At 25.1% G+C, this 27,215-nt stretch overlaps 1 protein-coding gene across 1 annotated transcript; it reads left to right on the forward strand.

The window, feature by feature from the left end:
* Positions 1 to 1,831: 1,831 nt before the first annotated feature.
* LOC145838262 (cystatin-A-like) lies at positions 1,832 to 5,027 on the forward strand. Its single transcript, XM_082945825.1, has 4 exons — positions 1,832 to 1,894; positions 3,205 to 3,308; positions 3,477 to 3,578; positions 3,911 to 5,027. Exons 1-4 carry the CDS (start codon positions 1,849 to 1,851, stop codon positions 4,091 to 4,093), a joined length of 435 nt encoding a protein of 144 aa, XP_082801951.1. The 5' UTR covers positions 1,832 to 1,848; the 3' UTR covers positions 4,094 to 5,027.
* The last annotated feature ends 22,188 nt before the right edge of the window (positions 5,028 to 27,215 follow it).

Consider the following 27,215-nt stretch of genomic DNA (forward strand, 5'->3'; position numbering starts at 1 on the left):
ACCATGTCATTAATAAAAGACACAGTATTTCAAATAGTTTAACAGATTATTCTTATTTTTGTTAAACGTTTCTGTTACTTCTTTCCATTCTGACACGAAATTAAGCGGTTTATATTTCCAACTACAAAAATTGTACTAATGTCTCTATAGAAAGTATGTATATACTTTTAAGGTTTAATGATTATAACTTACAATCGGACTTTTTCTAAATATTTTATACTTGATACACTAAGTTAAAAACGTTTTTAGCTATAAGAGTATTTTAATCTAATCAAGTTTTTTCTATTGCTAGTTTTTTAAGTGCTTGTGGAATATTGTGCTTAGTATTTTTTTTTAACAAATTCGAAAAATAAAGAAAAAAAACAGTATAGTACAAAACAATCTAAATAGTAGTTAAAAAAAATTAAATATGAAAATAAACAGTTTGTAATTAATATGAACTTTTTATATAAATCCTATAATTATAACGCGAATTCGTAAAGCATTTATAAATATTTTAAGAAACACATTTTAAACTAAAAATTTTTACTCTACATGCATACTTAAAAGTTTTATTTTAAAAGTTAATGGGTATTATAAAGTTTAAAACAATATGTTATTTACTTGACATGCTTTTTGTCAATACTACTTTGATTTCTACAGTGCTGGTGAAAACAAAATCTTATAAACTAATGCATAATAAAGATTAAAACGCATTCGAAACTGCTCATTCTTACATTAAACCGTTTGTAAATAACATGTTTGAGAAACATTATAAAAAAAAACAAATATAATTTTTTTTAACTCAAAAGTTTTGAGAGCTCATTAAAACACGCCTTAAAAGTTTCCACGAACAGTTAAAATGTCACATCACATTGCAGCAGTGATGACGCACTTCCTAAAGGCTTATGTTTCGCCTCGCGGCAAAATAAAATTCCCTATATAACAACCTGTGACAGCGAATATTTTATCAAATAATAATAAGCTTTCCGAGTTGGAAAATTGAAACAAGTTGTCGGCGGATTTATATTTTTGACAGCTATATTTAAAACAGTCTAGTTAACAACCGATTGTTTTATACTACAATATCCAGGCTACAATAGTTTCGTGTAGATATTATAGGTTGTTTTCGAAAAAATAAAAACAATAGCCGTTTTCCTGGAATTTAAACTTTAAAAGTATCAACATTTGTCGACATTTATGTTACTAATTAAAGCTAGGATTATGAAAAAGTAATTCTTTTTAAGCTATAAATGATCTACAACCAAGGTAACTTGGTAAGTTTTATTACTGGAAAAAAAGTATAAAGTTGTATTATTGTAGCAATTTATTTCTTAACAATCTCCAAGCAGACAGGAAACTTAGTGTGGAAAGAATAGATTTTTAGCATGTTAAATATGTTTATTCTGACTTTAAAACCGTACGTTTCACATTATTTTTCTTGAAAAATGTAATTTAAAAACAAATGCGAAAGGTTCATATAAAAATTAATTACACTTTTCTTCTAAAGAAGTAAAACTGTGTCAGACTACGTATGTAACTATTTTTTTTTATAGATTTAGGTAGCTTAGCTTTATAGAATAGATAAGGTAGAACCTTCTTGAACAAAATTCTTGTAAAAATATTTTAAAAAGTTATACAATATTTCGAAACCCATCATATACGGAAAAACTTTATTCTACTATGTTTTAAAATAAATCTGCTATTATAACTTTTTATTTTGAATGTTAAACATTTTGTTTAGAAATAATTTAGTTTTGTTATATTAACATTTTTTGACTTAGATTTTTCGATTGAAAATAATTAAAGTACTTTATAAAGGTTAACTAATTTCCAAATTTTTAACAGCATATCAATTTTACAGCTAAAATGAAAATTTGTTTAATACTGTGCAGTTTAACATTGCTTTTCAAAGGTTAGTTTGTAACATTTTAAACTGCATTTAGTTTTAAAATCATAACATTTTGTAAGATTTTAGGAATTTTATAATTATCTAAATCTATGGTATTCACATTAATTGAAATCTGTGCACACTAGACTGGAATAAATTAATGCACTCTAACTCTAAAGTAAGCTTAAAAACTCCAGAGTACCTAGTGTAAGTTCAAAGTTGATCCTGATCATCTAGTGTAAATTTCAAAATTCCCAAAAGTTATTCTAAGGACTTTTGTTCATCATCATAAACTCTAGAATATCTGGTTTGACTTTCAAAATTAATTAAATGCACCGCAAAATAATTTTCGTGCACCGCAAAATAAATTTCGTGCACCGTAAAATAAATTTCGTGCACCGCAAAATAAATTTCGTGCACACCGTGAAGACCACTGTTCTAAACTTCTGTAGTATTTAGGTTTAAATTAAAACTATTTTAGAAGTAAAATTATAAATACTAAAGTTAAAACTAACAATTTTTTTGTTTGAAATATAGTATGAACTTTATATTTTTAAGAATTTGTTAAATTAAAAATAAGCTTATTTAACTTATATACTATACATTTAGTAACTTGTATAAACATTAAAATTAAGGATATTAAACGTTAAAGTTATTTTAAACTTAAAAGAAAAATAAGCTAAAGAAGTCTAGTTTTTTCATATTACGTTATATATAAGCAGACGTTTTAACTAGTGGTTACCAAAGCTTTTGTTTTTTTATTTATGTGAATTGTAATTAGACGAAAAATTCTTAACGGTTTCGTAAAAGAATTGTGAGTAAGTTTTACTCTTTTTTTAATAAAACAAATACAGTAGTTCATTAGTACTCAACTTGACAGCTATTTGTAGGTGATCGGCTGAAAAAATATAAAACATTGCTTTTGTCCGAAATAAAAAAAAGTAATAACGAATAACTAGTTGTATTACTAATATATGGAATTCTAAGTTAAAACGAGTTTAAAAGTATATTTTAATTATAGAATAAAAAAGTTCAGCTTACTTCGATCAAGAAGCAACTACTTAAATTTAAATTTACGGCCACGTTTTTAAGTAAGTTAAAACACTTTCGACTAGTGTTTTGATTGGTGCTACTACTCTTAAAAACAAATTTATTTTGCTTTCGCCTTTCAAACAAATTAAAATTTTAAAACTATATCACACTACAAAAACTACAAAAAAAAAAAAAATTCAAATTAATGTCATGTATAAGCTCATTCATTTGGAGCTACTAATTTCACTCTTAAGAAAGCTTTACCACTGAAGTGCAGATAAATAAAAGTATTTTCTTTTTAGCATCAGATTGCAGGAGTCTTGGGTCTCCTCCACCCCCTAGTGTACCAGGCAGCTTTAGTCCAACACGAAAAGCAACCGAAGCAATTCAAAAAGTTGCGGATGAGGTTAAAAAATATGTTTTAAGTGCTTTATAACGAATCTTTTTGAACTTTTAAATAATATTATATCTAATAATAGCAAAATAAGCCAACGGCTTCTAAAATCTATAACGGTTTTCTAAAGTTGAAAATTGAAGAAATTAAACTTTGTTACATAACGTTTTACTCACTCAGGTCAAATACACGGTTCAAAAGCAGCTCGGAAGTTTGATGAACATGTACGAAGCGGTCGTGTATACTTCCCAAGTTGCTGCAGGGTTCAACTACATTATATTGGTTATTGTTTTATATTGTATTATGTTTTAAAACACTTAACAACTTTTAAGAGTGTTTCTGTAATGAAAATTTTAAAAACTAGTATTAAAGTATAAATAAATTAGTTCACATGTTGTTTTACTACAAAAAATTATAAAATAAAATTTACAATAAAAACAATAATGAAACTAATTTTTGTATAATAGTATACTAACAAAAAAATAATAATTTTGGTAGTTTTTGATAACGCAAGTTTTAAAAAAGAACAAATATATTTTTCATTAAATGATTTGTAATGTAATTTGAATTGTAATGTTTAGAATTAACGCTTGATTTTACTTTTTGAATTGCAGATGCAAATAAATGATGACTTGTTCATCACAATAGAAGTGTTCAAGCCACTTTTTGTTGGATCAAAGGCCCAATTTACAGGTTTTGTTGGACCCTTTGATAGGGTACCAACTTTATCAACGCCAACCATGGCACCATATCTGCGCCAACTACTTGACCTGTATTTGAAAATGGACCAAAACTAACAGGACCAACTAAAGGACCTTTTAAACGGTTTGAACCATTTGGACCATTCGACCATTTCGGCCATAAACCAATTTATACTAGGAAAACAAAATGTCTTACCGTTTTTTAACTGATGCAAGCACTTTTTGTTAAAAAAGATGAACTCTTTTTATAATCACATAACCATTAAAGTTGTAAGACTTGACTATTATTTTTAACACATATATTATTTAATTATAGTTTTATTTGTTTCTTTTATTAACAAACAGTGATTTTTTACTTTCATACTAACATCAAAAGTTTTACAAAATGCTTTTCCAAAATGTTTTTATCTAAACATTTTTAAGTAACTCTGAGAAAAAATTTGCACGATTTATTAAATATAATCACAATCTGTGTTTCATATTTGACAACATTAGAAACTAATTTCTTCGATTATTTAATAGATTTAAGTAATTTTGTAATCAAATTCGAATTTAGCTTACTATACAAGAAACTTAAGTTTTTTAAAACTTACGTACTTTTTGTTTCTAACTAGTTTCAATACCACAACACAATGTTTTTTTCATTCGAACAAAATTTCAAGTTTTTACCGTAATAAGCTTAAAATAAACACACTTGTGACAGTTTTTCTATTAGTAAGTTAAGAAAATGTATGTTCATATAGCATTGAAAATTTAAAGGGTAAACGTTTGAACATTAAAAAAGTGATTCAACCTAACTTGAGGCTTAACTAACACATGGTTTGTAAAAACAAATATTTTGAAACTTAAATTAATGAAAAATTGCTTGAAAGAAAACATTCGTGTAAAACATAAATTTGTACTTTGTATATTTTTTTAAATTGATGTTTGTTATTACTATAAGTGGAGCAATACTGACGGCCAAAACATAGCGGCTAACTTACTAGATATTTTTTAATTTCAATAAAAGATATTGTTATGTTTTTAATTAAAATTTTAATTATTTCTAAAGCAGTTGAAGTTCTAATTTTTCAATATTATTAATACTTTTTTAATAGACAAGTTTTTAATCATTTTATAAGCAATATTTTATAACTATTTTTAAAACAACAATTTTTCTATAACTTTAAATCAAAAGTTAGATTAGATCACTTGTGCTAGAAATTTGATCTTTTTGCATTTTAATTCTGGCTAATTCAATTAGTTCTCAATGTGTTAAAAAACGCTTAGGAGTTTATAAAGTTTTAACTTTTGGTATTATCTATCATTTATGGTTTCTCTGTTAAAATTTGAGAGTTTTAAATTCTAATTTGTCACTTCAAAACCACCGAAATTATTGTGTTTGAAAACACTTTAATCAGCAAAGAAAAAGGCGTACACAAAAGTGAATTGTTTTAGACTTTGAAGCACGAAAAAACCAACTAACTGCACCACAGAATCTAGAATTAGTCGGTACTGAGAATAAGCTACTAAACCTTTAAGTCAATATTTTACAAAACTAAAAACAAATATTTTTTGATTGGAATGTTAAGTTAGATTAATCTGTTTAGTGCCGCCTAGGTGTTTTCTCGCGTATTTTAAACAAAAACTATAATTAACAAAAAGTATATAATTCACGTTTAACTTGTAAAATAACAAAAAAATAAGCAGTTGTTGTGTTTGTCTACTAATTATTTTAGTCTCACTCGGACACAACTCAAATTTCACACAACCCGATTTAGACACTAGCTATTTAGTTTATAGGTTTTAGTAACTTACTTGTTTTTTAGGTCATTTAACAACTTTTTTCAACTTATGTAGAATTACAACTTATGTATTTAGTATTTTATATAGAGTTATCAAAGGTTTGACCATACAAACTCCGATCATAAGACCACAAGCTCTCGGTAGACTGAGACCCGGGTTTGGCTCTTATTTAAAATCGTTTCAGTAAGTACAAAACCCTGGTCTCAGTCTACCGAAAGCTTGTGGTCTAACGATCAAGCTTCAACTTTTTATACTTTTGCCGATGTTTTCTTTATTTGGTATCATATTTAACTAGTTACAGTGAAATTGATACAATTTAAACTGAGTGTAATATATAAAAAGTTTTTTTATTTTGGTATATGTTATTTATTATTTTGATTATGTTTTTTTCAACACAATTACTTCTTTTTCTATTGACTACTTACTTATTCGAAAAATAAGTTACGTACTTTATTGTCTAACTGTATAACTAAGCTTCAAGTTGTGTATGTTTGATACAAAATATTTTTTGTTTGTAGATTAAAGTTAAAAGCTATTAATTATCAAAAGAAAAATATAGTACAACAATAGATTATGACAATGTATAAAATATAAAACAAGCTTTACTTTATATTTTTACATTTTGAATTTTATAGAGTTTTGTTCGACGCATACAAAATTAACACAATTATGTAAAAAATCTTTTAAGACTGTTTTACAAAAAGAATAAAACTTGTCCAAGTATTGAATTTTTGAAGTCAATTAAAGCATTATTTTAACCTAAGTGTTACTAATAGTCATTCAAACTTTATACTCTTTTTTGATAGCTAGTGCAAAACTGAAGAGAAACATTTAATGTTATCGACGTGTAAAACAAGTAGCTTATTTTTGAACTTACAATACACCAGCTAAGCTTCAAAAAGCATCTTAAGCCTGCAAAACTAAATCTTGTCAAAATACACATTGTAACCACACACCAGTAGATGACCACGACAAACGGTCTACTGTTTTATACTAATACGTACTACATATAATGCCTCCAGGAGCATTTTGTGCCACTACTTTTTATATTACTCTCAAAAATTTTCAACGTAAAATGTTATTTTCGTAGATATTTGCTGTTGCTGCTTTCACTTTGACGTAAGTTAAATGTAACAGAAATCAGAGGCAACTTATTTTTTTTTTAATTTCAGTTGTATTTTGGTAAAAAAAACTAAAAATTAATATAAGTTTGCTATATATATTTTGGTTATAAAATGTATTTAAGTAATTTTTTTTATTCATTAAAAAACTCCTAAAAACTTTTACAGAGTTTTAAAAGCTAATATGAGAGCTTATTATGTTGTCTGTGCTCTAGCACTAATTTACAACGGTAAGTGTTTCTACAGTATTTTTCAAGTTTCAAAAAAGTTTAAGTTACTTTTGTAGATGCATAAACATCATATAGAACTTTGTTGAAAAGTAGTTGTAAAATAACAACTTTATCAAGAAATGCCCGCTACTAAGCAAAACATTATTTGAATCATAAAAATAAGTTCTGATGAGCTTATTGGTTGGACATAATTACTAGAACACTTTAAACTCAATTTATATTAAAAATTAAAGAAATTACAACTATCTAAAACTTTTTTCAGTGATTAAGTACTTTAACCTCTAAAAATTACTTATGTTTTGAATTTAAATAGTCTAAATAACAAAAGAATCATAGGAAAAACTATTAAAAAGTTTATAAAATATATCAGCTTAATTATCTAATCAATGTTTGATAAATGATAAATGGTTTTCAAATAAGTTTTATAAAACTTTTTCAATCTAAGATTAAAAAGAATAAGTTAATACTATTTATTTTAACAAGTGTATAGTTTTATTATTTATTCTAAACAAGTTAAAAAAAATAAAAATAATATTTTATTTTATGTTCGAAATCTATGTTTGGATTTATTCATATGTTTTAAATTGTTTCTGAAAAATATTAATGTTTAATATTCAAAGTTTGTGGTTATTTAACTAAGTAGTTTAATTTAACAAATTTCTTTTGTAAAAAAAGAGTTTAATTCTTTTTTACAGCTTCTATTTAACAATTCTTTTTTAGTATAAAATGTTTCATTTTTTTTTACAGAATAAATCTTTATGCTGCCAAAGGTAAAAATAACATTTACAAAAATGTGTACTCTTCATTTCTTTATGAGTTATTGTTGACATTAAAAAAGCAATTGTACATCTGAATTTTATCTAATGTTGTGAACTTTTTTATTCAACTCCTAAAGTTTATGGTTTTTATCTAATAAAAGCAACAATTTTTGCAAATGTTTTCTGAATTTGGGAAACTGTTTTCAAATTGTTTAAGGCTTACGTATAGCGTAAGGGGGCACTTTGAAAAAAAAGATTTGGAAACTCTGAACTAAATATTTTAAATTTTACGCTCAAAAACAAAATAATTCATAACAGAGTTTTATCATTTAAATTAAGTTTTGATTATAATTAAATTTGAACCTTTTATATTATAACCTTTAGTTTGATTCAAGTTTTTTAGACTGAATTAAGTTTTGTCTTTGAAAAAACAATCAAAAATTTACCTTTTATTTTGTCACTAATCTCAATTAATATCTCTTCAAATTGACTTACTGCTAAACCAGTTTTACTAAAATTTCTTTTAAACCTACAATGTGTGCAATAGTCGTCAGAAAATAACTACTATTTCTTTTAACACAACTGACTTAATATTTTTGAACAGGGAGAAGAAAATCGTCTACAATTAATTACATAAATTTCAAGGATCTATATTCTCGCACCACGTTAGCATGCATAAGAAACTCAGGAGACATGTTTATAATAGAATTTCATAAAGTATTTGTTTTAAGTGTTTATGCAAAACTAAATCTTATATTCAAAATATCCGATTACAAGGTTTGTTATGTGCCTGCAAAAGTATATATTGGAAATAAAACAAACCATAACTGCTTGAGGCATTTATTATTAGTTTATATTTAATTGTTAGTACTTTGTGTATGGAAATGGTAACATATGTTAAAATGCCAACTAAACGGAACTTTTTTTTTTTAGTTTATGAAATGTAATGGTATATTCCTCTTTTTTATATAAATAAGTTGAATTATACTAAGTTGCTTAACATTTTAGACTTTTATGTTCTTTAGAAGTCTATCTGGTGTTATATTTTCATATTCGTTGTTTAAAAAATGTTGATACACTAAAAAAAACAGTTTGATTAAAAATTGTAAATAATTTTGAATAAAGACCAAGTTACTAATTTTAACAAGTTTGTGTATTATTTTGATTTAAATAAACGCATTTATTACCTAATAAATTGCAAGTTTAATTATAGAGTACACTAAGTGGACTGTAGATAAAAATAGTTCTCCGTTATCTTGTCACTAAAAGTTTAGTATCAAAAAGTAATTAAAATAATATTTTTAAGAAAACGAATTCTAACTACTACGATTTTATATACAATCTTAATAAGTTTCTACTAATTAAACGTTGATGTTAAAAGTTTGTAGAACACATATTTATAAGATGATTGTTTAATAGCTATTTAGTTAAATAAATATTGTTAAAAAATTCATTTGGATATAATCCAAGGAAAATTGATTAGTAATCATTTCTCGCATTTCAATAGTTTATACATTTTAAAATGTTTTAAATTGTTTTTACTTAAAAAACATACTTTTTAGCACCGTTATATTTACCATTTTGTCTGTTATTACTATCATAACATTTAAAACCTAGTTTAGGATTGTTAACATTTGAGATTTAAACCTAAGTGAAAACTTTCCGAAGTTAAAGAGCTTCTTGTTTTTAAAATGCTTTCTATTTTTTAAAGCTAGTAAAGAGTACTTTTTTTGCTTCGTTTTTATAGTTTCAACAAACTATCATTTTACATAGTTTTTTGACATAACAATGAGTAGAAAGCACGGGGCAGAGGTATGCGAGTTAATTGGGTCATACATTTTGCAGGAACTAAAATATTTCTTACCAAACTTGATAATTGGACTATATAGAGACGATGGACTCATAGCTGTATAAAAAAAAAACAATGCAAAAATAGAAAAAATTAAGCAATGGAGTCATAGAAAAAATTAAGAAAAAATTGCGCAAAATCAATAAAAGCATAGGCATAAATATAATCATAGAAAACCCTTCTTGGAGGATTGACCACTTAGATCTTAATTTCAACCTACTGAATTATACATTCTACCCATATAGAAAAGATAACAACAAAATAAGTTACATAAATTCAAACCACCCAACAACCATACTCAAACAAATCCAAAAAATAATAGAAACTAGACTTTCTAATAATTCAAGTAACAAAAACCTGTTCAACAACATAAAAAAGTGACGCTTTAAAGGTTAACGGATACAATTATGAAATTAGCTATACAGAAGAATGCAAAAAAAAACAGAAAAAGAAGAATTATACGGTTCAATCCACCATTTTGCAAATCTGTAAAAAAACATAGGTAAAAAGTTTCTAAAATATTAAACAAACACTTTTGAGAATATAAAAAGTTAAAAAGTTATTTAAACAAAAACAACATAAAATCAAGCTACAGCTGGATGGAAAACAATGAAACAATTATAAAAATCCACAACAAAAAAGTAAACAAAGATGAATTATGCAACCGCAGAAAGAAAGAAACTTGCCCCCTGGACGGAGGAAAATGTAGGGCAGAAAATGTAAATTATTAGGCAACAATAGAAACAGGCAATTTATCAAAAATATACATTGGACTAAGTGCCAATCAGCTTAAAAACGTATATCAACACACAATACAACAATAAAAAACAATCCAAATGACAAAAACTACCTCCAGTTTAAACAGGCAACTGAACTTTCAAAATTAACCCATAAATTAAAAAAATGAAAACAAGAACTACAAATTAAGTTGGAAAATACTACAAAGGGAAAAAATCTAAACCAGGAATAATGACATGCAGATTGTGCTTAAAAGAAGTTTTATTAATACTTGAATCTGATACAAATTGCATCAACAAAAGAACGGAATTAATGAACTCATGCAGACACAGAAACAAATTTTTATTAATAAACTGAAAAGTAGACAAAACTTAAACCAAATTATAATAATAGTACAGAAATTGATTTTTTTCTTGACTTTTTCCTTGAGTTTTTGTTGGTACTTGGTTTAAATTAAAAAAAAAAAATAAACAGTTCATAATTCAATTTAGATAAATTTTTAGAATTTTCCTTAGATAAATCTTAAATCCGTTTAAGTTTTGACTGTTACGTTAACTTAACACAAATTAGATTTTGAAATTTTCAGCGACTTTGAGTTTTATTAATGTTTTGTTGACTCTTGGCTTAAAATCACAATTTTAAACAATTCTTAATTCAATTTAGATAAATTTCAAGGTATAAATATTTTTAAACTTTTTTTTAACAAGTTCTTAATTCAGATTTTTTCTTTCACTTATTGCGTTGACATTGATTCAATTCGTTTTAAAAACTATAACCAGTTTTACCTAATTGTACTCTGACATGCTTGAATTTTCGATTACGCAACATTTTAGTTTTTGTTTGTATTTTTTCACGCATGAATAACTTTTTTAATAATATTATAAATAATTAACATTGTTATGTGCAGTTTAACATTATATAATTGCTTGAAAAGGTCGCAATTTTTGCCACCGAAACCAGTCGCAAAAAATATTTAATTTGCTTAACTATATTTAAATAAGCTTTTTACATCCCTGTAAATTGAGAAATCTTTTTTAGTTAAGGTAAATAACTATATATTTAAGATGTAAAAATCTTTAAAAGTTGAAAAAATTTACTTAGTTCGGTTTTATTTATAAACTTTTTTCAGTTAGTATTTATCTTTTTTTATCTAAAGTTGAAGATTTATAGTTAAAAAAAATTTAATTTTAATCAACTGATTTGCTATTTTAAATAATAAGAGGTAAAATAAAAAGTTTTAAAGTTTTAAACAGTTACCGAGTATAAAACAATAAGTAAATAAATACTAATTGTAGTAGTAGCAATATAAAATTAACTTGAAGTTTTGATATTATGCTGGAAACAAAATTAATTTGGTGATCCTAATTTGTACTCTTTGAATTTACAAACACTTTAAGTACAAAGTCATCTACGAATATGTTTCAGTCTTATATTTAGACTATTTTTTATACGATCTTTGATTGATTATATATACTGTTATCAAATTACTTTTAAGAATGCTATGTTGTAATTAACAAAATTTAAAAATTATGATTGAGTATGAATGATTAAAAAACTGATTTTTATTAAAAAGTTTACAGAAAATTAATATACAATTACAACAAATAATGTTTAATATATTAAGTACATTTAACATACTCATTAGAAACTACAACAATAAGTTTAACATTTGTTCTAAAAAAAACTTTTTCAAAACTTAAAGAAAAAATATTTTTTTTATACTGTTTGGTAAAATAACTTATCACAAAATATTAAATATACTTTAGTGTTTCAGGTGTTTTGTTTGGTTTTGACAATACGTAAGACGTTTAAAATACATAATAGAAAAGTTGTTCTTAAAAATTTAAGTTGAATAATCAAAAGCGTTTTTCTACACAATATTTTATTTAAGTTTTGAAAAATAACTTCTAATCGTCACTTTTACTATTAAAACCAAAAACAAGTTAATTTATTGTCTTATTTTTAAGTATAATTTATGTTAAAATTATAGTTAGTAAAAAGGTGTTCAGTTTTAAATTTAATGAATATAATAAATATTTTTATATTTAGCTGTGAAGAAGAACATATACTCGCTTATTCGGCACTCACTAATCTGGCTGGATTTGCGAATTTAAAAAAAGGTTAGTTTGAAAAATTTTATAAACGATATAAAAGCGCTTAAGTTTTAATAATTAGTTGAATATCGTTGTAAGATTTAGGCTAAAAATTTAAAAAGTAAACGTTTTGTATTTCTTTATTTCCTTAGCAACTTTATCCTAAGCTTTATTCTTGTTTAACATCTATTGAATTTCTATATCGTTTTTTGTTTTTAAATTTACCTTGTTACTCTATTTATAGAATGTGATAATACTCCTTTGTATAGTATGGCACTTCGATTCAAAAAAAATTACCTTAATCTTTATTTTTTGTCAATTCAATTAGTTTTTGAATTTAAAAAATGTGTTTTAGTAAGGAACAAAGAAAATCATATTGATTTTTATGTTATATACTTTTTTAAAAGATAATCATTTTTGATTGAAAAGATAAAACATTTAATCAGTTAACATTTAATTGCAACCAGTATAAATATCAAGTCTAATAGTTTATTAATAAACAATTTAATAGTGATTTCAATCTTCTTGCAAACTGTATTTTTTCCTACAAATTGGGCAATCGAGCTTGTTTTGGAACCAGCTTTTAACACAATTTTTGCAAATTTCGTGGCTGCAAGTCAACCGAATCATTGTGACTTCTTTCGCTTCCTCATCCATACAAATACTGCAATGATTTTCCTCGTTTGCTTCTTTCAATATAAAGCTGTCGAATTTTTTGATTCTCCTTTCAATAGCTTCCTCCATCTTTTTATCGTTGTCGGTAGAACGCACCGTCCTGATATGAACGTTTAATGGTCTGAACTGATTGTTAGCATTATTTCTATTATCATTCTCAAAGTTGAAGAAATCTTCTGTTATAGTGAATGTTGAGCTAAAATTTTCAGATCTTGCTATTCCAGTTAGCCTGTTTTGAAAAGCGTTTTGTCGACGTATTAAATGTGGATTTCTCTGTAAATTTCTTCCTTGTCTACTTTGGTTTTGTGAAAACCTGTAGCTTTCAGTTCTGTTGTTTGTATTTCTAGTGCTTGTACTTAGGTTGTAAGGATAAATGCTTCTTCTACGATGGTTATCCATTCTTTAATTATGTTATTCCTACTTAATATTTGTTGCTACTTAATATTTCTTGTAAGTTAATAAGATTTTAAATGTAAGATATGATAACTATTTGTTACTTGTATTCGATTAGTTCAGCGACGAACGATTAAACTACTATTTAAAAGTTTATTTAATAAGTTTTAAATTAATTTGAAAATGTAGATAATAAAAAAAATATATTTTTGTATAACTTTGTACCAAAATAGATTAAAACTGTACTTATCTACTTTCTGAGGATTTTTTAATCTAAGTTATTTAGTAATTGTACTAAGTCTTTAAATTTACTTTTAATCAAAATAACACTTCTAGAACATAACTATAATTTTTTTCTTACAGTTACACCAGATTCAAAGTATTGTCTAGTTTCACTCTTAACATAAATAATTTTAAATTAATATTCTACAAAGAAGGCTTTAAAAATAAGTTGTTAGTTTAAGTTTTATAACAAACAACAGGATTGACTTCGACTCAAGGTATTAACAAATAAACAGTACGTTTAATTTACGTGCGTTTTTGAAGTTATAAACTTATGAAAAATTTTAAAGCAGGAAAACTTGCTTAGACGTTTTAAAATGTAAAAATAACGTTAAAACGTTACCAAACTAACGTAATCCTATAAATGACAGACTTAACACAATAAGCTTATCAGTTTAATAAACACTTTAGACTACTGTTAAAACATACTCTTAAATTTAATCTATTATAATTATGTTTATAATTTAGTTCCTTTATGAAGTAAAGGAAAAAAGTTTTTTTTTTAATAATCTGATGAAAACCCTCTTTTTTTTTAACATTAAATAAAAGGAGAAAGGGTGAAAAGTTGTTCAAGTATAAAAACAAAAAAAAAAGACGTAAATAAACAAACGCTTTAAAAAAAATTACTTTAGTATACATGGACAACTAAAACTCATTAATGTTACTTTTTTATATATTTATATATTGAAAAACTGTTACTTTTCTAACAAAATCCAGCATATTTACAAATTAATAACTGTAGACTTGAAGGTATAGCTTTTCAAAAATCGTATTGTCAAAAGTAAAACTACGACTTTATGATTTATAAAACAAAGTTTAAAAAAAACAAACTTTGTTAATATCAAAATTATAGATATTAATTAATTTTTTTATCAACTTATAATAATGTATGCACCTTTTAAAAATTTAAAGTTATAGCTTAATTTTAAATATTATAATACTAACAAATTTAGTTATTCAAGTTTACTAAGTCATTATAATTTAGAATATATAATTTTCTTGTACTTCAGTCAAGTCTCAAATACTATAAAGATGGCTAAAGTTTACGCAAGTTAACTTGAGTCAGCAATAATATTTCAAATCAAAATGCTAGTTTTAAATAGAGGAATGCTAATATCTAGGCAGAAAAAAAGTGAGTGAAAACAGCTTCCTGAATTACACGAAACCATTTCAAGTCAGACTGCGTTTATTAAGAAGCTGAAAAATAGTTTTATTATTAGATTTTAGATATTATTGGATTAAATTTTAAAATTAAACAAATTTATTTATCAAGCTCATTTAAAGATTGCTATCCAAACAGTCATAGCTCTAATACTTTTAGTTTTAATAAACAACTAAGAAAAAAATACTAAACTTCATTTGTATAAAATTTTGTATTCTAAGCTGTTACTCCTATCAGTATTATATGCATCTAATTTTTTGACTGCAACTAAATTTCTAAGGAGTAACAATTTCATTTCAAGAATAATCCTGATTAGAATTACGTATTATTTCTTTTTAATGGATAGTTATAAACGTTTGATTAAATTTATTACTTTATAATTACTTTTTATAAGCAAACAGAAAAGTAATACAGCATGAGTTAGTATAAATATTGTTTTTGAAATTTATGTAGCAAATGCAAAACAACCCAAAAACTTTTAATAAAGTTTGTATTTCAAAACAAACAAAACAAAAGATCTTTGTACATTGATACTAACTTATGAAGAGCACCTTAAACTTAAGTCCTTACATAATTTTCAAAATATTTTTTATATGAAATTATAAAATTAAAACTAGTAAAATCAAAACTTATAGTAATTGATATCATTTTTATAACTTTAGTTTATTCAGAAAAAAATATAATGTATATAGAAACCATTACAACGTCTAAACAGAAGTGTGATTTTAAATAATGTAGCAATTAGAAATAGTACTAAAGTACATTAAGATCAAAATAAATACTATACTTTATCAATATATAGTTAATATCTTAGCTGTTTATCCAAGCAGTCTTAGCTACAACTGATTCTATTATTTCTTTCTGCTAATTAAAACAAATATGTTCAGATAAACTATGACTGAACCTTTTAGTTAGCTGAAGTTATAATGAGTAGTTATAAATACAAAATAATACTCAAAAGTTTTACTTTTTAGTTCAAATTAAACCAAATCTTTACAGTTAAAACTAAAAATAATCCTAAAATATTATTAAAATACTGCTTAAGAATATGAAAAAAAAAGTTGCTAGAAATAAAACTTTTATAAATACAGAACTTATATGTCACACATAACTTACAAAAGCCTTATTTCTTTAAAGTTTCTAGGAAACAACTGGTAAACACAAAGATATAGCTAATGATGACAACAAAAATATATAAAAAAATAAAATTAGTATTATACCAAAAGAGTATTTTAATTTTTTAATATAAGATTAAACTTGGCACTTCATAGTAGTATATATTTACTAAATTCACCGTAAAATACTTATTTGTTTACTAATAAAATAAATATTTAAATTAATCAAGAACAATTTATGTAGAAACTAGTTGGATTTTAACCTGTATAAAATTTTTATACTAAACTTTTACTACAAGGTATAATAAATAAAACTGTTTTTTTTTAATTTTTATGCTTAATTGAAGATGAACTTCCATTATACTTTAGATTAAACTTCCTAATTAGTTACAATGTTATATTATTCTAAACTCTTATAATAACACTTATTGTATTCTTAAATTTGTTCATACTTCACTAAAGATGCCAGTTTTTGTACCAAAAAAAAATCATCCTGAGTAAACATACACCTTTATTAACTTCTGTAGTAAATTCTACAAAATTTTTCAAAACTATCATCTATTCTTATAGTTATTAAGTAAGCCTAATACAATAACAATTTAGGTGTATTTTACAAATACAAATATCATAAACAAAATCATGAAACTTATATCCCACACATATATTGCAAACACTTTTTTATTTAACTTTTCAAAATAAAGCTGGTTGAATCAGAAGGTACATATGCTTATGAAAACAAAATACACATTTTTTTTAAGCTATGTATTGTTTTTACATAATTTGAACTTGAGATAAGAATTAACTTTAATTATGAAATTTAGAAGATTTACCTTTAGTATCTTAAATTTGTTTTATTTACTATCTTTCTTGTTTTAAAGTCTTGCGGGTCATGAAAGCAAAATAATGGAAAAACAGGTTTAAAAGGTTACATTTTTTTTTATTATACTTTTAATGTGATTTTTTTTAAAACAAAGTTAGAGTATGGTAAACAATAGTTAAGAAAGGATGTCTTGTTTAAACAGGATAAATAAGTAACTTCAAACTAATTAAAATAATAAACTTGAAGTATCTCTTGGTAATAACTTGATAAACAAAATGTTATGAAGTTAAAATAACATGGTCAATAAACATCATTTTTTAATCTAAATTTTAAGCAGATTTCAGTAATCTGCAATACAACACAGTATTTTACGTCAAAGATAAAATAAAAACACTAAAACTATTTAAAAAACAATAATTTTATAAAATCTGACAACCTTTCATAGTTTTCGTAAATTTTATTTAAAACACTAGCAATTAACACAAACAACCATAAACTACTAATAATTTATAAAAGGTTAAAGTTCCTGTAGTTTAAAAAGGCCATATTGTAGCTGAAACGATCTTATCAGGGCCAAAAATATTAAATCTATAACTAGTAAGCTTAAACTATATCATAAGGGGAAAATTTAGTTTAGTAAAGATTAGATAAGTTTTTATAAGGGCTGAATAAAATATAGTAAACGAAAAAACCAGAATGTTAACATCACATAATATTAATATATAATTATGTTATAAAATACATAGAATTTAGAAAAATATGTTAAACATGTCATAGATGTTTACTAAAAATTGCAATATTTTCTAAAACTGCCATATTTTGCCATAATTGCCATATTTTACAATAATTTACGAATAATAGTACTAATGTTATTTATTGTTACAAAAATAAAGTTTGTAATATCTGCATCAAAATATTTTTATCCCTATTAATATAGATAAAATTTCATAATTACATGTTTGAGGTTTTGACGGTAATGATATAGTTTAAATTAATTAAGTACTTTTTTAATTTTTAAGTTACAATAGAATACATTTAATAATTTTACAAAATGGCTTAATTGTTGACACTAAATTTTAAAAGTCTAAAAATATTGTTTCATAAATTATAAATGTTTTACTAAACTAAATTTAGAACTAAAACATTAAAACATACTTCTAAAACTATATTTACATTTGTGAAAAATTAATTTTAAAACTTGGTTACACATAGCGTTTTCCTACAATGAATAATCTGTTATAAAATATATTATGATATCAAACCCCATAAAAACTTGTTAAAAGTATTTATAGGTAAGAAGATAGATTCTTTTCTCTAAAATTATAAAGAATGAAATTGGAAAACCAAGTTCTTAACTTTCTACATGGAAATACAATATAGAAACGTTTTGAAAGAAACATAAAAACTGATAATGAAAATCTCAATTAAAAAACAAAAAGCAAATTGTTGAGCAGGAGAAAATTGCATCTTTTAGGAATAGAAAACTATAAAAAATTAAAGCAGAAAAAAATACTCAGCAGGTTAGAATCAGTAGAGAAAGAAAACGGTAGTTATATAGTTTGTTGAATGACTGGTTAATAAAGATCATTTTGGTTATCGAGTTGCACATCACGGATACCTTTTGACGTTTTATCCAGGACAAGACGTTAGTATTAGTAGATTCTTAAATAATGCAAGTATAACTTAAAAGCATAAAAAGGAACTTATACTAAAATTTAGCCAAATGGAGAAATTTCAGAGTAGATCAAATATTAAAATACAGGGTTTACCCCTGCAAAAATATGAGGAAGCTAAAGATATTGAATAAATTAAAATGAAAGTTGTAAATTAATTCAAATGTTGTAAGATGCTCAATAAATTTTTATAGAAGAATTATGAACAAAAAATGTTGAAGTTGAAAAAAGGTGATCAATATATTTTCGATGGAGTTTAGATATTATGGTCAAAAGCTTAAAACCGTCCGACAAAAAAATAATTAGCAGTAAAATTAAAAGACATTGTAAAGATATCATTTTTACATATTTACCTCTACTTTATTTCTTTTATATACATAACAATGTAACGTCTAAACAGTAGCATAACTTTAAATAATGTATCAATTAAAAACAGTAGATTCTAACTAAATAATCACAACACTTAATTTAAGCTAATTTGTATTAAAAACAACTTAATCAGTATAAAATTAATATCTTTGTTGTTTTCCGAGCAGTCTTAGCTAGAAAAAATATGAGGGATTTCATATTGAAAAATTAATAATTTTAGTGAGTAGTGCATAGGTCATGTCTTACATAAAAACAGTAAAGCTAGATAAAAAGCTTGAACCACTAAAACAGTCATGATTAGGTGTATTAAAGAAATTAATTTTTTTTTTTTGCTACAGTGACTATTTAAAAATGAGGGCCTTGAAATTTATAATCGGGCATATTTGTACAAATTATAAAAATATTGAGATTTTGATTAAAAAAATCTTAAAAACACAGAAAAATATGAATATAAAAATAAAAATTCTGGCCAAATATCGGTAGGAGTTAATATATCCAAATAAAAATGTTTTTTTTTTCTAAAGGATCCTAGTCAAAAAATCAAGCCTCAATCAAAGGAATTTTTTTATTTTAAAGGCAAAGGAGTGTTCTAAGAATCTTAGATAGATTTAAAGATAAGGAAAATAAATAGATCTAAAGTTTAAACCTTTTTTTTATTGCAAAGAACGCTAATCAAGCTAAACCAGGGTTTCCAAAACTCATTTTTTAAATCGCCCATTTTTCAGGAATTTAAAAAAAAATCGCCCCCCACGATTTTACAAAGTAGTTTTTCTCTTGAGTATGAATTTTTGAACCGAAAAAGTTGTGTTCAAAATGTAATTTAATCTGGTACTTCTTATGCACGCACTTTTGGGCTGTGTCCAAAGTAGTTTACTGGGCTTGAGAAACTAAGTTACATTTGTTTTCTTATAAGCCCCGTAAAGTGTATGAATATATTTAATAATTAAAAAGCCTTTTGTAATCTGTAATAAATCCTGTTTAGATATGAATTGTTTTGAAATTAATGAAATTTTTAGGGTAGTGGTGGACAACTTTTGTAGTCAGCAATTCATATTTACTAAAAAATCTTTTCTAGTTTCAACTCGTAAAAAATGTAATTGCAGGCTGCATATTTAAAAAAATAAAAAATATGAAAATTAAAAAACTCTAGCAAAATTGTAATAAAATGATTTAGTATTATTGTGATCTAGGAAATACTATTGTGAACTAAAAACAATATTGAAAGTGTATTTCAAAATATTGAGTATCAAAAAACTAAATTTTATTTATTTTGCATAAGTAGTTTTCAAGCTACTTAGCGGGCCGAAATTTTACTGGACATGGACCGTACGTTACCCATCTGAAGTCTTAACTGATACCTGACATTATAATAATCTCTCATATAATCTCTCATATACAATTTTAGGACATTTAGAAGTTAATACTAAGTAACTTATTTAAGCTGCACAAAATATTTGAATTGTTTTTAAAAATAGGCATATTCTAAAATTACTATACCAGAGATTAAAAAACTATAAAAGAATGAACAGTTTATTTTACACATAATAAAATAAATATTAAAACATAATTTATGATTTAATTTGGGGAAGTTTGACCGACTGGTAGATTATCTCACATGAAAAGTGGTTACATCAACAGCTTCAGTTAATGCAGTAAAATTATTATTTTCAAAGCCAAGATATATTATAAGCAAGTTAGTTGTAAAGTTAAAAACTTAATTTTAAACTTTTTAAACTATTTGTTTTGTAGTAGAATACCATTAAATAGTATTTGACTTTGAACAACCTTTAGGAAACTAAACCTTAATTTTAAAATTATCTTTTTTCTTAATTAAAATTCAAAAACAAATCAAAAATTTTACAGTTAATTCTATGAAGAGAAAGTAATCGATTGAAAATTTCTTTTAATTAGATTAAACGTTTGTTTTTTAACTGTAGCAGTCTTTTTGATGGCTTATTTAATTATACTTAAATTTATTTTTTCTCTAGTTTTTAGCCTATAATAATTTACCAGAAGAAAATAGTAAAAAAATAAAAGCTAAAGTTGAACTATTAAAATAAACAACCTATTCTAATTGCTAATATATTAGAAATTAAGATAAAACAAAAAAACAGTTGTATAAATAGTTTAAAATTCTTTAATATATAAATTTTTTAATAATAACAAATCAAGTTAAAAAATAAAATTGAGTTTAAGAATCTTTTAAATCAAAAATTTGAAGTCATTTCAAATAGAGACTTCAAATTTGTACTCTTTTAAAACAAAATAAAAATTTTCAAATAAAAACTTTAGTGGTTATTAAGATTTTTTTTATTTATACAGGTTAAACAAGTAATAACAAAAATATGTCAAATAAATTTCTTTTAAACAAATACTTTAATCACTATGCTATAAAAACTTTTAGTGTAATGTAAACAACAAATATAAACTACAAAATTAACCTGGTAAAAATGAAACTGTTAACAGATTTAAAAGAACATAAACCATTTAATAAATACAGTAGACTTCCGCTTGAGTTCGCACTTTGAACAGAATCAAAAAGTGCAAACTCTAAAATTATTACCATTTTTTCTTCAAAATGATAAATTTGAATATGTTATATGCAATAAGGTTAGGAATAAACATGAAATCAGCTAAAACATAAAACTAACATTCATTAACAAAATAGATCTATATAGCTATTAAATATTGTGTATTTTTTGATTTATTCATACTTAGTTAGTAATAGACTTTATTTAAGTTAAATTTTAGAAAATATAAATTTGCACTATTTTTTGGGTAAAAAGTGCGAACTCAAGAGGAAGTCTACCGTAATTAATGTTTATTAGGCATTATGCAAACCTGTTGTAGAATAAGTAACTTAATAAAACTTTTATTATAAAAAGACTTCTTAAATACAATACAAACACGGTTAAATAAGAAGTATTTTAAAAGACCAAATAAAATAAAATAAACTTTCATTAGATAATGCCTGCTACTGAAGTGTAATATAATGTTAAGAATGAGGTTCATGATTGTTTCCAAGTTTTTCTAATCTGATTCAAAATCAGTAAAATAACGCCTCCCTTACAAATATCTAGATTAGATCTTTTGCTCAATATGTTGATAACTGTACTGAAAGCTTTCTCAACAACATAGCTAGAAGGAAAAACTATAAACAACAATCTAAATTCCTCTCAAATGATTGGACAATTTTGCCTTAGGTTTTGTTGAGTCCAAAAACTATCATATCGTTCTTTGGAAAAATTTATTTTAAGTTCAAGGTCAATTTGTAAGTCTGAGAAGGTTTTTTGTACGTCGTTTACTTCAAAAAGATCTGCCTCGAAGGGATTCATATGTTTATCTATATGATAGCTTTTTTGTGTCAAATCGAAATTTTACTACTTAATATGTTGAAATTGTAAAAAATTCCAGATTTTTTAGGTTTTGTTTTGCCTATATTGTCAAATTCCAGGTATTTTCAGGTTTCTAGACAAATTGGCAGCCCTGTATAGTTTTATTTCTTAGTCTAACTTAGTGACTTTTCAAAAAACAATTAAAAATGTCATGAGGTAATAGCTAATAATATATAACATAGATTTTTACAAACCATTTATCATCCCAATTAGCATATATGTCAAGTTATAAAATGGTGAGAGGGATTCCGATTGTCTATTACCTATGTAATTGTTGAATAAGAAGATATATGAATGAAAATATGTAATTTACTTGAAAGTGGGAGTCATAATTACTTGATTTTTTTCTCTATATTTTACATAAACAAAATAAACTTTTTCGTTTAAGTTTTACCTCAGGGTCAAAAATTTAATAGCAAGCAAAAATTAGAAAAATAGCAAGAAAAAAAAATAAAAATTTTATGACAGCCCAAAATTTTAAAATCGCCCCCTTTTCGCCCCCTTTCTAGTTATCGCCAACCCTTTCGCCCCCTTACTAATTATCGCCCCCCGACTTACTAAAATCGCCCCCAGGAGGGCGATATCGCCCATTTTGGGAAATCATGAGCTAAACTAACGCTCTTCAGTAAATAGCTAATAACCTATACAGGCAGAAACATCCTATAATTTAAAAGAGCCATATTGTATCTCAACTGATCTTAACAGGGACAGAAACTTCAAATTTGTAGTTAGTAAAATTAAACTGTACTATCAGGGATAAAAAACTTTTTTAGTTTATATTAGATACGTTCTTAAAGGAAGAAATAAAAAATAAACAGAAAAACCCAAAAGTTAACATTATGTGATAAAATATGATGATATTGTAAAATAGGTAGAAAATGTATAAAGATGTTTTAGATGTTTACTAATATTTGCCAAAATTGTTATATTTCGTTTTAGATTTGCATACTTGCCATATTATTCCATATTTGCTATATTTTGCCGTACGATCAACAAAAAAATTAGCGAAAGTCTACAGAACCGAAGATTGGTTTTTCTTGTAGTCTAGCTTGTGGTCTGATGATCGAATTAGTATGATCAAATTTTATATTTAACTATAGTATGCAATCTTTATGCCATATTTAACAGTAGCTATATTTGCCGTATTTTTCCACATTTTACTATATTTGCAAAATTAAAATATAAACAGTATATATCGCTTTAAAATATACTATTTATAACATCTACATTTAAAGTTTTTGTACCTGATAATATAGTTCAAATGTACTCGTTATATTAAAAAAATATTTGGTTTAGTTTTAAAACTACCCAAGAATTTTCTATCAATACAGATGTTTTTGTAATTGCCCGCCTCATACATACAACAATGCTTTACAAAAGTTTTCTTTGTAAAGTTCATTGTTCAGTCTTTTGCAACTGGATTTTACTTGCATGAGAAATATAATCTCTTTTTCTGAGTTGAGCGTTACTTCGGAAAAAGAAGTTTGCAATTCAGCAATAAACTGATAAACTTTGACGATGTAAACAGAAGTAAGTTTGCTGTAGAAATTAGTTCGCAGTAAGTCGTAGTGGTATAACAATTTTTGTATAAGTCAATGTTTTACAACAGTCTTGAAACTATAAAGAAGTGTTTTTATGAAATATTTTCAACCAAGCTCTGACTTAAAAACTAGCTAGTATAGTCAAAGGCCTGCCTAAATTTGTATATTTCCTTAGTGAGCAAAAAAACTTTTTTTCATATAACTTTGTAGTTTTTTAAATAACACTTTTATTTTAGATTAACTTATAACTTTTCTTAAGGTGGGTTTGGTGTAAGGGTATAAATAAAAACAAATCAAAAAAAGATAAAAAGAAAATTTTCAACTCAACAAATGTGCAAATCAGACTGAATTTTACGAATACTTTCCTAAAAATCTTAACCGAGCATTTTACAAGCAGAAGCTGTGGTCAGAAATGTTTTGAAATCTCAATTCGCAAAGGAAATTTTCTAACGAAGTTAAACTTTGTAGAAGCTTCAAGGCACGCGCGTCACAGGCCCAAAACAAATTTAAAAGCTCCAACCAGTTCAGACGGTTTAAACTAAACGGAAAAAAAAATCACAACCAGCCGAAACGCTTTGAGGAAAGTCTCCAGCCTGTCAGTTAACAAGCAGCCTGTCAGTGTGTGGTCAGTGGCAAATGGGACAAGGAGACAGAAAACTCCGATGAACATTAACTTCTAATGCCCGCCAAAATTTCTTTTCGGGGGCAGACACAACTGGTAAACCGTGGCTCGATATCGACACGAAACGTTATATAACGAAACAAGTGGAGATAATTTGCCGAGAAGAAGGCGGCAGCTTGCATTGTATCGACGGAACAGTGGTAGGTTGCGGAAGGTAATTTTAAAGGCTGACAAGCTTGGAGGCGTACCGAATGTTTTGATAGTTTGCTTGTCTTGTTTGTTTATCGGGTAGCCGGCTGAAATATTTTATAACTGGTAGTATGCACTTTGTACTGATGATTTTAATAAATATTATTTTAATCGGCTTTCTATTACACATCAATGTAAAATTTAATTGAAAAATGCGTCTGCTCTTTGTAGTAAAAAACACATAAATTTATAAAAAATTAAACTTTATTTTTACATTTTATATTACTGTTTTACACATAACAACTAAAGAAAAGTTTGCTAATTTAAAAACATTTTTGTTGGGCAACCATACAATTTTTATATTAGCACTTTAGTTTGAAATATGTAAGGATAAACATATGTTTAATATTTTGATAATTGGAAACTAATAACAGCTTTTTAAGTTTTATATACTATCTAAAAATTTTTAACGAACTTTGACACAAATGATTATTTAAAAGCTTAACGACTAAAACTTATTTAAACGATAAGAACCTCATTCAACATTCTTAAATGACTTTATTATTTTTTATGTTTAATTGTTTTATCGATTTTTTTTAACTTTATGATAAATATAGTATCTATCAAGGGTGTCACGTTGGGTAGCACACTGAAGCTATCTCAAAAAAAAAAATTAAAAGTAATTATTTAATTAATTTCTTTTTTTTTTCTTTTCTCATCAAATTAAACAATAAATTTGTTAATTTTTCCAAGTTTTGCACTTGACCTTAAAATTTTAGTAAAATGAAGCTGCGTGCTGAATATGTGTCAGCTGCACTTTAAACATATACAAATTTTCCATACAAACAGTTGTTGGAATGCCGAAATTTAGAGCTGCATCGAAAATCAATACTGCGTGGAAAATAGTTTTGAACAATATGCATTGAAGGTTGTAAAAACTGTAACAAAATGAATATACTTAGTGTTAAGTTTATACTTTGAGCTAAGTTTTTCAAGACCCAACAGGTCAACACATATACCGCAAAAATAAAAATATCAAAGCCAAAAATTATAAAAAGTTTTTAAAAGACATAACTATTAAAAACTATAAGATTTTATAGTCTTGTGTGTGTTTTATTGATAATTGTTTTAGTAATTGTTCATAAAAAAATAAGCATCCTTTTCACATCATTAGTTTTTTATAGCTGACTACCTAAATGACTTTATTTAGATAAAAGTAATAATTACCTCTTCTATTTACATACAATAACTAGGTTTTAAAAAAGATTATTCTGTTTTGTTTACGGGTGGATTTTACTATTTAAATAAGCGATATGTAGCTAACAAATTACATGCAAGTTTTAAATGCGTTTTTGATAGAGATAATATAAATTGTGTACAAAAACCACTTCAAAAGTTTAAAATACTAGTTATCAATAAGTTTTGCGTTAACTTGAATGATTTTTTGAGAAAAACAAGTACAAGGTTAGTCCACAAATAAAGTCATAATGGGGTTGTGTGGTGATTTTTTTTTTCTAAAGTTGTTTTTTAAATCTTTATGTAAACCTACAAACTAATTTTGCTGATTTTGAAAATTCAAATTAACCATTTAGCTAAGGCCAGTCAAATTAAGAATCTCTTATTGGAGGGAAAGCAAAGCAAAAATTTTAAAAAATTAAAAAATCTAATAAAGCTAATTAACATTTTTAAGTCAGTTTTTGCTGTTAAACACCTTACATAAGGAACCTGATGTTGCCTTAGTTTTATTTTAAGATGTATTTTTAGATCAAAAATAAGATATTTAATTTTTAAAAGAGTTTAAGTACTGTTTATAAATAATGTAGTTGTTGATTTAAAATGTAAGCTGGTATTAAAGCATTAATAAAACTAGTTTTGAAAGCTTAATCTTACTTTTTAGACTTTTAAGTAAACTTTAAATTGTTTTAACTGTTCATTGGAAAAATATCTTGAGATGTATCTGGTTTAAGTTGAAGAGCTCAAATTTTTCTTTATGTGTGGAAAGTACAAATTTTTCCAACAAAAATAATTTATTATTTCTCTCCAACTCAGTTTTTCAAACAAATGAAAAACATACTTCATTTAAGATTGTGAAGCTCAAGAATTTTTAGAACATTATTGAGAAATATTTTGTTTATAAAATTTTTGTGTTTACTTGTTGTGTTTATATTTGTAGTTTTATTCTACTGATATACTTGCTGCTTTCTAATTATTTTAACAAAATATTTTTATTAGGTAATATATAGTAAGTTTAAAACAAATTTATTAATTTTTGATTTAAACCTAATGAATTAGGTAAATTAAGTAAGAGACTTAAGATTAGTTAAACGCTTAAAGGGTTTAGCAAAAATAGGGGACTTCCCTTAACAGTGGTTGTTCCTAATCCAAGCCCTTTCGGAATACATGTTGAC

This window comes from Thalia democratica, chromosome 6 (genome assembly GCF_965202585.1).
Source record: "Thalia democratica chromosome 6, ktThaDemo2.hap1.1, whole genome shotgun sequence".
Classification (NCBI taxonomy): Eukaryota; Metazoa; Chordata; class Thaliacea; order Salpida; family Salpidae; genus Thalia; species Thalia democratica.